General features: G+C 36.8%; 2 protein-coding genes across 3 annotated transcripts in view; both read left to right on the top strand.

The window, feature by feature from the left end:
* The window catches only part of LOC107585412 (acyl-CoA oxidase-like), a 52,527-nt gene extending 51,652 nt beyond the window's left edge, over positions 1–875 (top strand). The window contains exon 15 of the mRNA XM_016272428.1: positions 397–875. Coding sequence (XP_016127914.1) covers positions 397–573 — 177 coding nt within the window. The 3' untranslated portion in view covers positions 574–875. The remainder of the gene's footprint in view (positions 1–396) is intronic.
* A 1,451-nt stretch (positions 876–2,326) lies between these two features.
* Positions 2,327–19,368, top strand: part of LOC107585413 (bcl-2-like protein 11) — a 19,480-nt gene continuing 2,438 nt past the window's right edge. The window contains exons 1-3 of one of the 2 annotated variants that reach the window (XM_016272429.1): positions 2,327–2,655; positions 3,687–3,952; positions 6,862–6,995. In XM_016272429.1, the coding sequence (XP_016127915.1) occupies positions 2,639–2,655; positions 3,687–3,952; positions 6,862–6,995 (417 nt within the window). In that variant the 5' untranslated portion in view covers positions 2,327–2,638. The remainder of the gene's footprint in view (positions 2,656–3,686; positions 3,953–6,861; positions 6,996–19,368) is intronic. The other variant, XM_016272430.1, reaches the window with a different exon arrangement.

A 19,368-nucleotide genomic window follows, 5' to 3' on the forward strand; every position in this document is an offset into this window, starting at 1 on the left:
CACACCACACACAGTTCTTCTGATGGAGCTGTGTGTTTAAGGCAAATTGGGAACTAGAACTTTAGGAAATGAAAGTTGAATGTTTTTCAATGTTGCTTTTAATATCCACCAGAGGGTGCTGTTATAGAAGGGTAATGCTTATGGTTATATATTTACTGTGATCAATTGATGTCTAATACCTTGTAGAAATTATTTGATAAAGTTGTAAATAAAAGATTATTGGAGTATGTTTTACAAGAAAATCCTAATTCAGCTTTTCCACTTCAAAGTCTCATGTTATGTCTTTGTGATTGTGAAATTTACCAGAATATTCTGAGTTAAAATTGATTCTGCTATACTGTAGTTGGGTAATCTCTGCATTAACGCTCATGTGATTGTGGTCTGCTTGTTTTGAAGCTTTTGGAGCTGTGCAGATCGGTGAAGGATGATGCGCTGAAGGTGGTCGATGACTTCAACATCCCGTCCTGCTGCATCCAGGCCCCTATCGCTGGAGTCGCCAATCCCAGGGCCGAATGGGCCTTCTACCCACAGCCACAGTATCCCAGCAGCACCCAACCTCTGTCAAAGCTCTGAATGAGAGAATAAGCATGGCTTTATGAGGATGTGGAAGAACAATTAAGTGATTTCAGGTTGCTGGTCTCAATGGTTTCCATTTTCTTTCACATTGGTTGGGAGAGATTAAGGACTAATTGGAGGTGGTCAATGCACTTACGAATGCATAGCTGACGTTTAATGATTAAGCATCATGCTTTGTGCCAAGAAGAATGGTAGAACTTGCCAAGGCCTTAAGAAAATGGCATATACTCTAGGCACAACACTACATTTTCTTGTTCACTCTTAAAAATAAAGGTTCCAAAGGGGTGCGTTCGCAACAATGCCATAGAAGAACCAATTTGGGGTTCCACAAAGAACCTTTCGGTGAATGATTCTTTAAAGAACCATTTGTTAGTGTGAAGAACATCTAAAGAACCTTATTTAACATTCAAATAACTTTTGTCCAATAGAAAAAACCTTCCTTGAAATGTTAAAGATTCTTCTTGGAACCAAAGATGCCAATAAAGAAGCTTTCATTGAACATCTCTTAACCATTTTTCCTTAGTGTGAAGAGCATCTAAAGAACCTTATTGCACTATAAACAGCCTACTGTCCAATGGGAAAGTTCCATGGATGTTAAGAGTTCTTCAGAGAACCATCAATAAAGAACCTTTATTTTTAAGAGTGTATGTAGAAGGGAATTTCAGTTATACGAGTTGCACATTATGTCTATCATACAATATGTTTTCTTAAATTCTTCAGAGATTTTATCTGAATTGATTTCAAATAAACACCAGCCAAGCATCTCGCATTTACAGAGGAGCCCCGATAGCCTGGATCTGAGCTATAACAGCATAAAGAAGTGCCAAAAGGTAGTGCAAAAAGCCCAAAAAGAAGTTAAAGAAGTGCAAACGCCCAAATGTAATTAGTCATCAGTCAACACACAGTTAATGAATATTTATGCAATTGTACATACATTGAGTAACAGTAAGTGCACTACAATGTTGGACAGACAATAATATATTACTGCAGCTATAGTTTTTAATGCTACTATCAACTGCCATAATTTGACCTTTATTTAAAAGGTAAACAATTCGATCACAGGTTCTAATGTAGTTCAAATCTGCTCAGTCTGGGTCTTGGATGGATGTCCTTTTATGTCATTGCTGTACACTAAGTTTGGACCAAACTACCAATTGTCTTATTCAAGTTTTCTTTTCACAAAAAAAAAAACATCAGTTTGTTATTAAAGTCCGCAAAGAACAGCAACATGGAAGTTCCTTAATGTTCTGCAAAAAAATTAAAAATAAGTTGCATTCCCTTATATTTCCAGATTTTCTGCACTCGTCAATGTAAACTAATGGAAGACTGGATATATTTAGAGCTATTTTCTTAATCGTCTTTGTGTGTAAAAGGTGCATGTTGTCATATTGTGCCACAAACTGGATAATTTAATTAATAACAAAATAAAATGCATACCAAATACTTGTATTGCAAGCGTAAACCTAGCTTGTATTGCATGCAGAAACATTACATTGTTTCAAAACGCCCATGCGTCACTTGTGACTTGTGAAAAAACATTATTCAACCAGACTGTACATGAAATATACCACACAAGAGACTAGCCCGTGCAAAAGAAGAGCTATAGTGCTTTTGTTCTAGTTTAATCTAAAGTGTTTGTGTACATTTGGAGCCTAATGGTGTGGTTTGACCATTACAAGCCCATCCCATGTGGGGCGTGGCTTCTCAGCTTTACTGCAAGGGTTTGCTTCAGTGAATAGACAGCAGAACAGCTCGCTCACTCTGCGCAGCAGACACAAGAGAGTGAGCCTCGGCGAGGAAGTGCACTTTAAGAAGACACCGAGACAAAAGAGAGACCATTCAGAACAATCCTGTGGACATTTTTCAAACAGGATCTTACATGACAGCTGCTCTAAGGGGAACAAATACATCGAGAGATTTAGAACCATCGATTGCCTGCTACTGGAATTGTGCTTTTTATTATTATTAATTTTTTTTACATCTGGATATTTCGACATTTTCCCTTCGTTTTGCTGTCTTTATCGCTCAGATGATGCGCTAACGCGTTTATGCCGCTGCGGATATGTCCGACACGTCCAGGTGAGTTCATACGCGCGGATCTTACCGTATACCGGCTTTCTTTAGGACAACTTTGCACTTTTCCCTTTTTTGCACAATATTGTAAATCAAAAAATATTGGATTATACGTTATTAATAAACGCGTTTTAACATGTGATCGCCGTGATTTAAAACCCATGAAAGGGTTTCGTAAAATCGGGTTATTAATTGGTTTATTTGTCAAGATCACCCTCGTGCTGGTATTTTATTCTAGCGAAGCATAACGCGCAAAACACAAAGTTGCGCGCGCGGCGTCGAGGGAGAAAAAAGTGAAACTTCAGATGCTTTACGCAAACAATGTCGCAAAGACAACACAAGTTGAGATGTGGTAGAGGAGTCGAATCCACTAAAATGCCTATACCTGTTGACATTTAACCAGAGTGAACAATTTAACAGTTTTGCAATGGATAACGACAGGCACCTGTTTGCTTTTTCCGCTATTCACCGAAAACAAGTCAAAATACGACGAAACCCGCGGTGGTTGTTGTTCTACAGTTCTACGCCAGGCGATACCCTGCGAGTGTAAAAGATAGCCTGATATTTCTTTATGCGTTTTATTTACATATCTGTCGCCGTTTTGGCATATCGGCACGATTGACAAAGCTGAGCTGGCTTACGGAGAACCACGGGATGTGTTTTCATTTTTAAAAGCGCGACATAATAAGCCTCTCCAGACCCGAACGATGAAACAAACAACGCGGAACGCTTGTAGATTCCTCTACAGCGCGAGTTCGAAGTGCCGCGTGCAGTATTCGGCGCGATCGCCTCGCGCGTTATCGACTTCTATCCCACAATGTCGACTGCTTTGAGGTAAGGAAGAAATAGGAAGTTGAAGTGGAGCTCGTTTGTGACGCACTTCACCGGGTTACTAACTTACTTGTAGCGTTCCCTGCAGCTGAGTTTCCAAACGCGTGCAAAATCGGCTGGAAGTTCAAAACTGCCTGCCAAACAACCCACACAACTCCTCTTCGAAACGCTTGCAAACGACAGTAATGAGTGTTTTGTTTGTTCAGCAGAGAGCAAACGCCGGGCCGGGGAAGCGGAGAGAGCGCCGGTGGCGCAGCCGTCTTAGGCTCCGGGCACTTTGACTTCCCTCAGCCGAGCGATGGGGACCCGTTAAGGGGAGGGATTGCCATGTCGAGTAGTCACCAGTCGAGGTCACCGATGTGCCGGACCTTCTCCAGGTCCTCTAGTGGCTATTTTTCCGTCGACAGCGATTCTGTGCCAGGTTCCCCGCTAATGCCCAATATTTCCGAAGCGCAAGACGGCCCAAATGATGGTAAGAGAGCCCCCTGGAAGAAAAAAGGCCCGATTTTGTGGTGTGTGTAAACACGACACTGACGCGACGAACAGCGAGGCATCATAACCGTTTTCTTTCAGCGGATTAGACCGTTAAGAATTGGATTATTTCAAATTTCCCGCCCTGATCGCACGCGCGCTCTTCTATATTTTGACCAACATGTCATGACGAATTTAATAATCTATCTATCTATATATATATATATTGATCATTTTATGGCTATTAAAGTAAATAATCCGTTAAATTATCCATTTTAATGCTATCTAAAACCAGGCTTTATTCCCAAGGGGCGATTTGGTTTTGGGCCCCCGGGGGTCGGTGGACAGATATATAAAATACATTTTCTTTAAAAGTATTTCTATATTAGTTCAAGTGTAATACATTTGTTTTATGTTAAGCATTATATAAAGTTTGTTAAAACGAATCAAAAGACATTAGACATTGTTGGCAAAGAAAATCTAGCCATTCGCCTATTAGGGGTCTGTATTGGGGAGGGGGGGGGGTCCCTGAGTCTGTAAAGTAAAAACATTTTAAAAACTCACACAGTGACAGATTGTACAGGTGAAGTAAAGGTGCGTAAAAATGTTAATATAGCCACATCTCACGGTTTATGAATGTCATGCATTTAAGTGCTTTGGATGTTTAACTCGGCGCTCAGTTTTCCACATTAGCGCAGCGATAAGCATAATGTTTTGATGCTTGGCAGTGCACTTGTCTCGACAATCTCTCCCAGAAAGCATGTTCTTCTCATTTAGAAGCAGCACAGATCTGCCTAAAGCCAAGTCGACTCATTTGTCTTTGTGTTAGCTGCTCTAAAAGAAGCAACCTGCATTTCCTCTCTGTTAACATCAGACTGTTCACTGCATTATGCATTCTGAAGCATGTGCTTGCACGTGCAAGAAGCTACTGCTCAGTTCATTCACAATATCTTGCAAACCCGGTGCACCTGAGACGCATGACCACAGCGTGTGACCCATCTTCTCATAATGCCTCAGATGGAGTTGGCTGATTTGCCCATTGTCTTCTTGTTTACCTTCACTGTCACCGAGGCCTCAAGAAAGCGGTCGGAGAATCGGCCTTAGAGCATGCAGTCAAAATAGACTAGCCTGTCTTTTGTGAAGGCTAGACATGAGATCCAACCATCTCTGTTTTCCCTATTGAGAGCCAGGAGATATGAGATGGCGATAATTGTCTTCCTGTAGCCACTCTTAATGGCAAAGACAAACAACGATAAGTTATCAGGGCTCTCATCTGTTGCTCGCTCGACAGGAGAGTTCCTCTACCAGTGGCCTCTTGTTTATACCTTTAGCTGCTGCGTTGTGTTGGCACAAGGTCTTGAATTTACACATATGAACTCAGTGCCCTTTGTGCTCACCTCTTGTGGGTCAGAGGTGCTATTCTGTCCAAAGATAAATGAAGATGCGGTGATAAACAAACCCAGAACTGAGCACACAGTCATCTGAGCACTGCAATATTGATATAAATGTCCTCATTTGAAATGTTGTTGTTGGCTTTGTGTGGTAAAGGCCCGATAGAATGAGGTTAAAGTGTTGACTAAAGCTTTGAGATATTGGCTGGTTCAGTTCGTACAGGTCTAGCGGAGTTGTGAAAGGAAATGAATATCCAATGGTCCTAATATGATTGAGCACGAGAAAAAACAGTCAAACTGCTTCTCGCTTGAGTCATAGCGCGAGATCAATTTGAGTTCAAACAGAATTTGGGTGATATTAGTGTTTAGCCTCATAATAACCTCTGTGGTTCAGCTACTGTCTTACAACCGACAGAAGGTGTAACTTTAGCACAGTTGGCAAATATTTAATCATGATCGTGGCTGTGGAAAAACCAAACCAGAGGTTTGCAGAGGAGGCTGTTTGCACCAGACGATGCTATGCGATATACAAGAGTAGAGGTTTGTTCGAAAAATGGTGTCCTGCATGGCATGGACTTGACTGTTTTCATGAAATTAAGCTTATTTGCTATCTTAATCCTGGCCTTGACAGTATGAAGACAGTGTGAACTCTGCTTCTTGAAAGAAGAAGAAAAAAGTTGAGGGATGAATTAAAATAAGAAATATCTTGATTTGTAGTTGTTTTAAATGCTTGTTTGTCTCATTTGAATTCAAATAGTCCTATCCTCAAGTCTCTAAATACTGTATGACCCGGTCCCTTATTCTTAATCCTGGCCTTCACAATTCAACTGTGCACAAAAGCTTGTTTTCGTAATCTTTAATCAAAATGTAATGACTTTAAACTGACATTTTCAGATGACGTCACAAATCATTCCTATTGCATTGCAAAAAAATCAGATGTATCTGTTTTAGACTCACCTTTACTTTAGACATTGTCTTAAGATAAAAGGGACATTTCATTATTATTTGTAATTTTTAAATCACCTAATTTTAGTATTTAAAAAAAACTTGTCCACTGTAATTATTTTATTATTATTATTGCAATGCATTTTACAAAACAAACAAAAAAAAAAATATATATATATATATATACACACACATGTCATTCCACTTCAGAATTATGTTTAAATTCAATGTTGCTTGCCATTTCTTTGTAATTAATTGTGAATTGAAATTGAAATTTCTGAGTGAAAATTGTTTCCACACCAATTATTTTTTTAGTGTTCTGTATTGCAAATAAGTTTTCAAATAAAAAAATAAAACAGATTAATCTTTGATAGACTTCCCTTTACTTTGGACATTAAGGCATTTTGTTATTATTTTTAGTGTTTGAAAAAAGTATCTTTTTTGATACTGTGTGTATATCAATAGCAATGAAAAACAAAATATTTTTTGCCCAGATTGCTCATCCCTATCATTTGAGGTTTGAATGAGCTTGTTTACAGAGTGTCTTAAAATTGAATTCCTTTGTCTTTCTCAGAGGTATGGTTTGCCGAACCTAGCCACCAGCACGCACAGATGGCGGCACCTGTGGGAGCCATGGGGCCGGAGATGGCGGTCGCTCGGGAGCTGCGGCGCATTGGAGACGAGTTCAACCGCCTGTACTGTCAGGGGGTGAGTAATATTCAGGTGACACCATAGGATCAAGCGCAGGAGATCGATGATGATGAAATATTTTCACTCGCTAGAGCAACTGCTTTCTTTGTCTGTCCAAGGGAGCCGGTTTGAATTTGCGTTTGGAAGCCGCCCCTCTCATATCAGAGTTTAAATCAGGTGTTGCAGAGAGGATCGCGCATACGAAAGCGGCATCGCAAGTCTCTGCAGATCAGGGCCTTAATGAGGGAAATGTTACTCTGCCACTGTAAAGGGAGCTTTATTTTCATAACTTGTATTTCTTAATGTTGCATCACTCCAGCAGCAGTCAAGGTTCTTCATAAAGAATCAAGGCTCCAAAGAATCCATTACTAGATTATACAATCATCAGAAACCGTTAATTAAGGGATTTAGGATCCCTCTTTGGAGTCCCACTTTTTTGGGGGATTTTATTTTATTTTATTAGAAAAAAATAATACAGTAGATATATACTATGTTAATATGCCATGAGAGACACCACTATATATGAAATTTGTCCAATCAGAATGAGGTATTCCGCTTAATAATCACACCATGCATTAATGAGCAATTAATACATTTGCTGTTTGTAATAAGATATGACCTCGTTAGATTAATGTCTAGGGCTGTATGACTCATCCTACGATTTTATAAGTTATGTTTATGCATTCCATATGCAAATATAGCCATGCTAGTACAGTCTGTTCACCTTTGGTTATCTATATGAACATTCAAACTTGTTTTCTCTTTTTGGTGACGTTGCTAGCTCTGATAAGATTCTGTTCTTGTATTGTATTGTTAAATCTGAGATAATTAATACCTCCGTTGAGGAATTATTGCCTTTCACCTCTTGGACTCCAGTACTGTGTCATGCTTCCTGTTTGGGCAGCCGTCCAGTTGGACACGGTTCTGTCTGCTAGTATTTGTGTTTATTATGTTGTGTCAGACCTTGCGCTCTTTTCTTAGCTTGTTATAGATTTGGAAACTGGCGAATGTTGCTTTGAGGATTTTAAGTTGAACAGTTTCTCGTAGTCGCTTTCTGTAGGAGTGTAAACAGACAGAGTTTTGATTGAGGTCATCTCTGTGAGCTCAGTATGCAAATAAAGCCTTATCTACTCGGGCTATTGTTGTTTGGTTATTGCTGTGGAAAATTACCTTAAATAATGACTAAGTGAGCAAGACCTGCAAACCTCTTGAAAGATATACCTGTAGGCAAGAGACCAGACATGCTTATAAACAGCTCAACGGTACATTTATTAGTGTGCTTGTTAAGGCAACAGTTACCATTTATTGCTCATACTTTAGGTTAAGTATGTGAACAAAATTCTAACATTGTTTTAAACTTTTTTCATAAATTTCCATCTTCGTACGTACGTTTACACCATTGTTTCATACACTACCATTCAAAAGTTTGGTACGATTTTTTTCATGTTTTTGAAAACTCTTTTTCACCAAGGCTGCGCTTATTTGATCAAAATACTAATTACAAAAAATTTAAATGTTATTACAATTTAAAATAACTGTTTACTACTTGAATATATTTTAAATTGTAATTTATTTCTGTGATGAAAAGCTGAATTTTCAGTAGCCATTATTCCAGTCTTCAGAGTCACATGATCCTTCAGAAATCATTCTGATATGCTGATTTGCTGCTCAAGAAACATTTATTATGAATATTGAAAACAGTTGTGCTGATTAATATTTGAAAAATAAAATCTTACTGTCCCCAAACCTGTGAATGCTAGTGTAAATAGGATTTGTTCTTAAGCTATGTCTCATACTTCACTCTGCCTGTGGAAGCTTTGTTTTTGTATTTTGTTTTTTTCGCTTAAAATAATATCTTATGTCGTCAGAAAGATATAGTCTTAAAGAATGCTGCATGACGCATTTACTGTAAACAAGTGCACTTGATTCATCAGTGATTCATTGTTGCTGGATGTGTCGTGTTTGCCTGGTTCTCCAGACACACCCTGTAGCCTTATCAGAGAGGATGTTCAGGTTTAGGACCCCAGAAGGCCATTTTTAAAGCAAAAAAGGAGCATTTAGGCTGTTTTGCACAGAGTAAAGATTTTAAAACCATTAATTTTGGTTACGAAAGATAGCTAGATAGATTATAATTAATGAAGGGGCATGAGAAAGCTGCTGTTGATCTGGCCTGAGTGTTTTCCATGACTTTTCCATGTGTAGAAATACTTTTAGGCTTCCTTGTATATCCAGGTCAGAATTGCGAGACAAAAAGTCAGAATTGTGAAATAAGAAGTCGCAGTTACCTTTTTTATTTTTTATTCCATGGCAGAAACAAACAAACAAACAGAATTGCCAATGAAAACTCAGAATTCAGAGAAAAAAAAAGGATGTAAACTTAGAATTTTACAGAAAAAAGTCAGAATTTTGGGATGCAAACTTAGAATTTTACAGAAAAAATTCAGAATTTTGGGATGCAAACATTGAATTTTACGGGAAAAAGTCAGAATTGCGAGATGTAAACTCAGAATTGCAAGAAAGTTAGTCTTAGTCTAGTTAGTCTAGAATTCTGAGTTTATATGTAACATGTATTTTAATGTTTGTTTAAAATTTTAATTTTGGGATGTAAACTTAGAATTTTAAGGAAAAAAATCAGAATTTTGGGATGCAAACTTAGAATTTTAAGGAAAAAATCTGAATTTTGGGATGTAAACTCAGAATTCTAAGGGATAAAGTCAGAATTTCGGGATGCAAACTTAGAATTTTAAGGAAAAAAGTCCGAATTTTGGGATGTAAACTCAGAATTGCAAGAAAGTTAGTCTTAGTCTAGAATTCTGAGTTTATATGTAACATGTATTTATATGTTTATATGTATTTTAATGTTTGTTTTGTCTTATTTTAAAGCATTTTAAGTCATCTTGAGGTCCCCTTGGAAGTACAGCAGGTGAATGATTTCGGTCATTTTTTTTCCGTTATGGTAAAAGAATGCAAAACTCAAAAGTAATCTTGAAGCACAGTTAAGAGCGGATGTGAAGTCTATTCGAATGTTATATCCATTTAATGAATCACAACAAGCAGTCCTAACATTACAGGAGCTTGTGCGTGACAACAGCCTCGTACAGCGTCTGCTGTTTCAGAAGACTCAGGAGGAGCAGAATTCATCCCAACCCCCCTAAACCACCCACTTCTGTTAAAGTCTCAGACTAATAGCCCTGGTGGAGCCCTAATAGGCCGAGGGGTCATCTGAAAAGAGAGAGAGAGGAAAAAAAGAGGGAGGGTTGCATGGCAGAGCTGTATGTGTCTGGGACAGCTCAGCTTCATTATGTTTACCCTGCGGTTAGGCTCTGGGCTCTAATTATGCAGCGGGTCAGTCTCCTCAGCGCCATAGAGACGCACTCGGGCCTAGCAAGAGCCGCTCACTGTCAGGGTCAGAGAGGAAATGGCCTGCCAGCACTCCAAATGGAGGGGTTGGACTCCTCGCTTTTGTTTGTTTCTCTTCTCACGTGTCTGTGATGTAACTTCGGGAGTTTGTTCAAGGTTTTGATGCTCCTGTGTGTGTTTATTTATTTAGATCATGTTTGTTTGACCTCAATACGGTGAATTTTGGAGTAGTTGATTGGAAAAACTGTCAATGAACTGAAGTATTTCCACAATTGAAATGTTGGATTAAACAAAAAATCCTGAAAATTAGGCAAAATATCATTAAACATTTGACTTCATGATAAACTGAATAAAATATGAATGGTTCTTGCTTCTGTGCTGTTATGTGGTTGCTAGGGAGCTATTAAATGGTTGATGGAGAGTAACAAGTAAACTATGATGAAGACAAGTTGTTCTCAACTGTTCTGACTCCCCATTGTCCACAACAATATTCAAAGGCCCCGTGATTCTTTCCAACTTTTTGTTGCGGTTTACTGGATAATTAAACCCACTTTAGGGGGTTGTTTTGGATTTTGTTGCTCCTGTGTGTGTTTATGTGTTTAAACCATGTTTGTTTGAGCTCTATACAGCAAATTGTGGAATGGATGATTGGAAAAACTGTCAATGAATTGAAGTATTTGCACATTTGAAATATTGGATTAAACAAAATTCCACAACATCACATTAAACATTTGATCAAAATAGTCCACAGCAAAATCAAAGGCCCCATGATTTTTCCCATTTTTTTTTGTGATTTAGTGGATAAGTAAACCCACTTTGGGGGTTTGTTTTGGGTATTGATGCTCCTGTGTGTGTGTGTGTGTGTTTATTTATTTAGACCATGTTTGTTTGACCTCTATATGGTGAATTTTGGAATGATCGATTGGAAAAACTGACAATGTTTCCACGTTTGAATTGTTAGAATAAACAAGTCCAGAAAATATCATTAAATATTTGACTTTATGATAAAAATTATATTTTGCCGGTGTAAAGGCCCGTTCACACCAAGAATGATAACTATAAAGGTAACTATATTAGCGTCCACACCAGCAGAAGATATCGTCTGTCTGTTCTAAGCGCCGCTCTAAATTCTCCAGCTTGTGATAGCAGGATTGATTCTGATTGGCCGTCAGGGATTTTATCGTTCATCAGCTGGAAAAAATCATTCTGAAAGTGATTCCAACGATACCGTTTCTCTGTGCTTTTATCGTTATAGCTGTGGTGTGGACGCTGCTATTTTTTAATATTGAGAACGATTTTTATAACCTTTATCGTTATCTTTATAGTTATAGTCCTTGGTGTGACCTTATTTATTTAGACCATGTTTGTTTGACCTCTATATGGTGAATTTTGGAATGATCGATTGGAAAAACTGACAATGTTTCCACGTTTGAATTGTTAGACTAAACAAGTCCAGAAAATATCATTAAATATTTGACTTTATGATAAAAATTATATTTTGCCGGTGTAAAGGCCCGTTCACACCAAGAATGATAACTATAAAGGTAACTATATTAGCGTCCACACCAGCAGAAGATATCGTCTGTCTGTTCTAAGCGCCGCTCTAAATTCTCCAGCTTGTGATAGCAGGATTGATTCTGATTGGCCGTCAGGGATTTTATCGTTCATCAGCTGGAAAAAATCATTCTGAAAGTGATTCCAACGATACCGTTTCTCTGTGCTTTTATCGTTATAGCTGTGGTGTGGACGCTGCTATTTTTTAATATTGAGAACGATTTTTATAACCTTTATCGTTATCTTTATAGTTATAGTCCTTGGTGTGACCTTAAAGCTCAGGTCAGAGTGCTGCTATGTGGTTGCTAGGGTGTTGCTAAGTGGTTTATTAGAGTGCAACTTAAGTAAATTATGATGTAGAGCTGTGGTTTTCAACCTTTTTTAACCATCATTTTCCACAACAATATTTAAAGACCCAATGACTTTACTGAATAATGATATAAATGATAATGATATAAATTTTCTACCCAATAAAATATTTTAGAGCTTGGCATAACTAGAAAAATACGTGTTTACTATAGAAATGCCCGTATAGTTGTATAATTTGCATATTTATATACATGACTTTTCCAGGTCTAGTGCTCACACTTTTAAAATTATGCTCACGGACATTTATAATATCCTCAAATCTCTAAATATGATTTAGTCCCTAATTTAATGTAAGTTTATGAGATTTTTTTATCCTTTGCCAGACGAAAATTGTAATTTCGATCACTTAGGAAAGTAAAATCACACGTCTCCTGTTTAAGACGCACGATTTGAGGTATTAGGACGAGTTATGTGCCTAAGAACATGTAACACTTTGTGTTAGGGATTAGAATAAAGCCCTAACAGTACGTATGAGGAATATTAATAATGATGTTTGGCACCAATAAAAAATAAATTAAGAAAAACTTGAGTAATCAATTCTCTTTTGGCAGACTTGTTTATTAAATGCAAGAACCCCGTGTGAGCTTTCCGTCCGAGTTCCTCTCATAAATAGAAAGATAATCAGAAACTTCAGCTGGGATTTATTGGAGACCCTATAATTGTCCTGGATGTGCAGCATTATAAAGTCTGTTTCCAGATCGTTCACTCTCCTCAGCACATCTCCAGCGTTGGCTCTGATGGAGGAGTGCTGGTGTGATATGCTAGCACTCTGTTAGTAAGCACTGCGCTAATGCAGAGCAGATGTCTGGCCACAGAGCTGCTTGTTGTTCCAGCGCCGCTAATGTCTGCATCTCACCCTGCAAAATCTCACATGACGGACCTTTGTCAGCTCTTTGCATCAATGCTCTTTTGTTGCAGGCCTCTTCCCTGGAGAACTGGAACAGTCTAGAGTATTGTAGCTGGTGAAGTTTCTGTTGAGTCATGTGGCTACCTCTCAGGAGAGGATTGCATGCGTTTATGTCCGAACATGCTGCAAACTTACTGTCTTCCCTGAGGGTTAGTGCTGTTTGAGTGACTAGCAGGAAGTCAGAACCTCATCTGCCCTTCCTGGCGCAGCTGAGATGAATCGTTGGATGCTTCATCAAGTAGAAAAAGATGCTTCAGTTGACCTTAAAGCCCGTTCACACCAAAGACAATAACTGTAACATTTTGATAATTGTTCAAATTTGATGAAAATAGAGTAACTATAATGATAACAACACAAAGAAACTTTAGTGTAGGAATCACATCCAGAAGTTTTATGAACAATAAAACATTGACAGCTAATTAGAATCCACCTGACTTTAAAGAGCTTGAGCATTTAAAGTGGCAGATGACAAAACTGCAGCACGCGCTTATAATAAATAGAATATTATCGTGCATTGGTGTGGACACTACTATAGTTATACTGTATATATATATATATATATATATATCGTTATAGTTAACGTTCATGGTGTGAACATGCCTTTAGTTGGGGTAGATTTCATATTTAATATGATGTGGATGAAAATGATGTGCAAAGGATAGAATTACAGTGCGTTCAATGTGTTGTGTATTGGTGGTAAATAAAAAAAGAATATCTGAAAAACATAAGTAGATTTTCATTAAAAAAAGAATGACATAAAATGTCTTTGAATTATTGTGCTCTTAGGAATCAATCATGATAAGTCCAGGAATGTGCATTTAAAAAAAAAATTTGAATTTAAAATTTTGGTAAAACTTTACAGTAAAGGCCCACTAATTAATTTTATTTCATGTATTAACTAACATTAACTAACAATGAACACATTTGTTGCAGTATTTATTTATCTTTGTTAATGTTAGTTAATAAAAATTCTACTTTTTATCGGGGTTATTATAGTTAACTAAAACCATTAAAAAATCTAATCATTTTACTTACATATAAAATATAAAAAACTTAAACTTATTTTATTTCCACAAGTTTCCAAGACAACAGTTCTCATTTTTATTTAGTTTAATTTGATGTACTAAAATAACTAAAACTAAAACCATTAAAAAATCTAATCATTTTACTTACATATAAAATATAAAAAACTTAAACTTATTTTATTTCCACAAGTTTCCAAGACAACAGTTCTCATTTTTATTTAGTTTAATTTGATGTACTAAAATAACTAAAACTAAAAAAAAAATATATATATATAAAAACTAATTTAAAAAGAAAGAAAAAACACACACAACAAAGTTGCTAAAATTAACTCAAATTAAAAAGTAGCAAATATAAAAATAAAATTCAAAATAATAAACAAAAAGTATTATAGTATATCAATTATACTAAAATAACACTGCTGTTCATTGATTCATTAAATGACATATTTGATAAATGACATTTGATTATTTTAATTGTGTTGGTAAATGTTGAAATTAACACGGACAAAGATAAAATAAATGGCAAGTTTGTTTTGTTTTTCAGTTCATGTTCACAAATGCAAACTTACTGTAAAGTTTTGATTTTGATTAAATATTGTCATTGGTGTGATTGAAGTCCTAAATTCTGCTTCCTCTGCATCTGTTTGTACTTTTCACTCTTGTTTTCATGGCATTACATTGATTCTCACAATAATATACATCCCATCTACTTGACAGTGCAACTGCAGTCTGACGTGCAGCTAATATGGTGTAGTTTCTTTGTTGCTCCATGTTTTTCTATTTCGTGAGTTTGTCACATGCTATTCCTCCACGTAAACTGAAAGCACATGCTCTTGTGTTGTATTACATTCATTTTTACCAGCTCTGGCACTAGCAGACCGGCCATCTGTGAATGTATTAGCAGCTTGCTACAGTCTGTGAGGATTGTTTTGCTGCGCTCTGGCTTTGAGTTGTGGCAGCTCTGTTTTTCTTGCATGTGGTCGCTGGGTTTTTTTCCACGCCAGACTCCATTGTCCCTGCGAGATGAGGCAGGGATGCCACTCTTCTTCTCCCGTATGCTCTCCCTGTTCACCCCCTGTCCCACAGTACAGATAGGACTCTAGATAAACACCATCTTTTGTGTCAAGGTTTTGTTTTTGTTTTTAAAGCTAACAGTGATGAATTGATCCCAGATGGAGGAGGCGAGCGCTGATCTGTGTCAACTCAAACCGGGCTGAAATAGTAAATAAGTCCGTGATTTTCCACAGCGGCTCATAAGCTAATTGCGCTTGATTAGAGGGATGCGCCTCTGTCATTTTACTCAATCTGCAGTGTCATGCAGGTTTTGAAGACACGCTCACCATATCACAACCAATGCCTTTTCATGACCTGCTTATGTTGTGCATGCAACACACAACTGCTCTTTCGTAACAACATATGAACGGTTATGTAAACTAGTGATATATCAATAAATCTGATGCTATTTGGCTGTTTTAGGGTTCATCATATCTGTGTCCAATTAATGGAAGCATTAAATCTCCTTCCAAATTTTAAAACAGAATGTTCCGACTTGGAATTCTGATTGGGTTGAGTTGTGTTTGAAGCGGTTTTAAAATGTTGCCATCGTTAAGGGGGTTTTAATGCACCGTAACATTTGATTACAGTCAGATAAAAACAGTCATTTGTCCTTTTAAATGTCATGTAAATGCTTTAGTGCGATTGAAATTGTGCTAGTCTGGTTTTGGCAAATGTGGACTATAACAGACCTTGATCTAATGTGATTGTGTGTCCAGCATTTATACATGTATTTACAATTATATTAATCACACTACAGGCCTATGCATTGTGCACTTGATAGGTTTTCAGAACGTTTGACTGATTCAAGATAACAATTTTGATTTTTTTTTTTACGTTTAACTTGTCAACATAAAAATGTAAACGTTATTCAGGTAGCATTTTCTTTATTAAAAATTTGCAGAACTGAACAAGAGAGTTTTATTCTAAGTGCACCACACTTGGTGTAAATGTAAAAGAACTTCACATGTAAACTATCTTTGCAGAAACGATGCATGAAACATGAAGGCAAACATTGTATAAACTTGTTTTGAACGTATCCTATGTGTTCAGAAATAATATAAAATAATGAAAATGCTAAATATTTCTTAGCCAAAATGTAGCCATTCAGTTTTAGAGGTCAACTCATAAAGTCAAGGCAGTAGAAGTTCAAAATGGCCAAATATAGCACCAGTAGTATGCTATGTAAAAACAGAAAATAACAGCAGCTTGCAGCCTGTCACCATCATGCAAACATTAAATATCAAACATACAGTAATAGTTCTTTACAGGTTTTTCATTGCACTGTTTTTCCATAGTTTTTTTCTGTGTAAATGTGCTTGACGGACATGTTTGACGTCAAGTCTTGTGCAGCGTCTCATGCATGAAACAGCATTTTTATGTAATTTTTTATCATTGGCGTATTGTCAAGATGTCTAATTGTAACTTTGCTAATACTTTTATTCAAACCGTGACTCATTGATTTAAAAAAAAAAAAACTCATTGCAACAACAACAATCCTACTCATCGCTATTGAAGAACCCATATCAATAAACACAGTACATTTTCAGATAAAGCTTCCTTCATATTTAATACAATATGTGGCACTGCTTCCTCTCTGAAATGCCCCTTCACCTAAACTCAGTGACCTCAGGAGTAATTTTGTTGTGGAAGTCATTGACTTGCAGTGATGCGTGGTTTAGCGTTGACTCACTCAAGTCGAAATGAACATCATGTGAAAATATGCAGCATTTGAAACGAGCGTTTCTCTTTGAAGCACGTTCGGTTTGAGCGCCTCAGTCCCACTGACTCACGGTTCTCTTGTATATCCACACACACACACACACACACACACACACACACACAGACAGAGAGAGAGAGACAGAGGGTGAAATCTCCCTCCATTTCATTCCACTTCCTCCTCACCTGTTTCCTCTGGCTGAATACACAATCCCTCCTTGGACACGTTGTGATTTTTGGCAGGGTTTTTACTAAATTAAAAGCCGGTTTTTTTTTTTTGCTCTGTCTTTGTTTGTAAAGAAAGTGTTTTATGTGAGGGCCTAATTTAGACCCCATGCAGGTAAATTGTATTCATAGACACACCTGCCTTGATTCAGTGATTTAGATCATTAATGTGTGTTATAGCCAGGTGAATCTCATGAAAATGGGTCATATTTCATCCCAAAACCAAAAGAAACAAATAAACTAGATTTTGCATAAAGATAAAGTGTATTTTAGGGCCTTTTTTTCAATGTGGCATTATTAGCATAACAATTAAGCATTTTAAACCCCAAGCTTACCATTGTTACTTATTGTTATAATAAATATATAAAAAATACATTTTAAATATTTACAAAATATTTTATGTATTAAAATGAATTATATATTATTTAATTTTGTTATATATAAAATATGAATGTAAAAAAATCAACAACAAAAAGCTTTAAAAATAATATTAATTTTAAGACACTACTATTCAAATTGTAAAGTGAAATTGCATTTTGGCATAAAAAAAAATGTATGATCTTTTTTTGAACATTTTTTGCACTTTAACTCCCAGCTTATAATATATTGTTTAAAAAAATAAAAAATTACATTCATTTAAAAAAATTACTTGTTTGAGTTGTAAAGTGTTTATATATCATAGTATTATGTAGTCTATTCTGTCTAAATGTCTATTCTATATGTGTGTGTATATATATATATATATATAATATAAATAATATAATTTAGTGATTATCTAAATAATTGTATGATGTTGAGATATTTGTCTTTGGATTGTGGACTGAAATACCAGTTTTTATGAGATTTACCCATCCTGTTGATAGTTGCCATCTCGGAGTAGATTCTTATCCTGGAGGTGAGGGTCACGCCCCGCCTGGTGTTTTTCATCCTCCTTTCATTCTCTACAGGAAAGGCTTTTTTCCCGTCTTTTTTCTGGCTTTTAGAGTGCATTTCCTCACGAGTTCCTGCCAGTCTCCTGGGGGAAATGCCCTCGCTGCTTATCGCAGTCATTCAGCACGCTGCGTGAACATAGCGCAGAGCTGCAGGCCAGAAAAAGGCCACCTGGTTCAGGTCAGGCGCTGCCAAATCTCACAGACTCGGAGATCACCAGATACCCTAGCAGCTGCTAGTTCCTGTATTGCATTTGTTGTACATCTGACTGACGTAAAGTTACTGTAAATCCCTCAAAGCATCAAGGTCTCAATGTGGTATTTCATGTGTCAACATGGTGCAGTGTGTCACCGTATATGTTGAAGGACTTACTCTTTATGATTAGCAGCTATGAGTCAGAATGATTTCAACATGTGTGTACGTGCGCTAATATGCACACGTCTGTATCTATATGTTAGGAATGGGTCAGTATGGTAAATAGTTGATTAGTAAGGCAAACAGTGATATTTTTAGCAATGATCGTTTTAGTATTTATCTCTAAATTCAACCCCTTTGCTAAAAAGCATTTTAAAATCATTGAATTTCTAGATGCAAAATAAAGAAGTGATAGTGTGCTATGCTTTCAGCTCTATAGAGTGTCAGCTTAAAATAGAGTAACATCTCTACATTTATGCCCTTTAAAGCAGCATTGCAGCTATCAAAACACTACTTTTGTAACAATTCCAACAAATGCAACGTTAGCATAGTTAACAAGTTAGCATAACTCAGCTTCCCTCAACAAAAAGCCAATAAGATTTTCCATTGGCTTTTGGATTATAGTAGAAAACAAGCTTTGTGGCCTAAAAAAAGTTGATAATCTTCACAAATGAACACAACGCCATTACCATTAAGCTTCTGGCATCTCTTTCAGTCTTTATTGAAAAAATATTTTCCCTGAAAGTTTGAGCAAAACTGTCTTTTTCAAGACACATAAAGCTTAAAAAATCCCAAGTTGCTGATGTATTTTATGGCTTAGAATAAAACATGAAAATATCTTGAGCTTGTGTTAACCGAAGACGTTTTTTCAGCCCATTGACTTGACTGGAAGCACTAAAATGCTAACTCGTTTCCGGCATACAAAAATATGCCATCCCTGCAGGACTCCATTGGGGATCTAGCACCTTTTTCTTGTTAGCTGTCAGCAGCGTTTGTCTCTATTCTTGCAATTTGCATTTGACTGTTTGATTTTTAAAAATAGGATTCTCACTTA

This window comes from Sinocyclocheilus grahami, unplaced genomic scaffold, assembly GCF_001515645.1.
Source record: "Sinocyclocheilus grahami isolate Dianchi unplaced genomic scaffold, SAMN03320097.WGS_v1.1 scaffold70.1, whole genome shotgun sequence".
Taxonomy (NCBI): domain Eukaryota; kingdom Metazoa; phylum Chordata; class Actinopteri; order Cypriniformes; family Cyprinidae; genus Sinocyclocheilus; species Sinocyclocheilus grahami.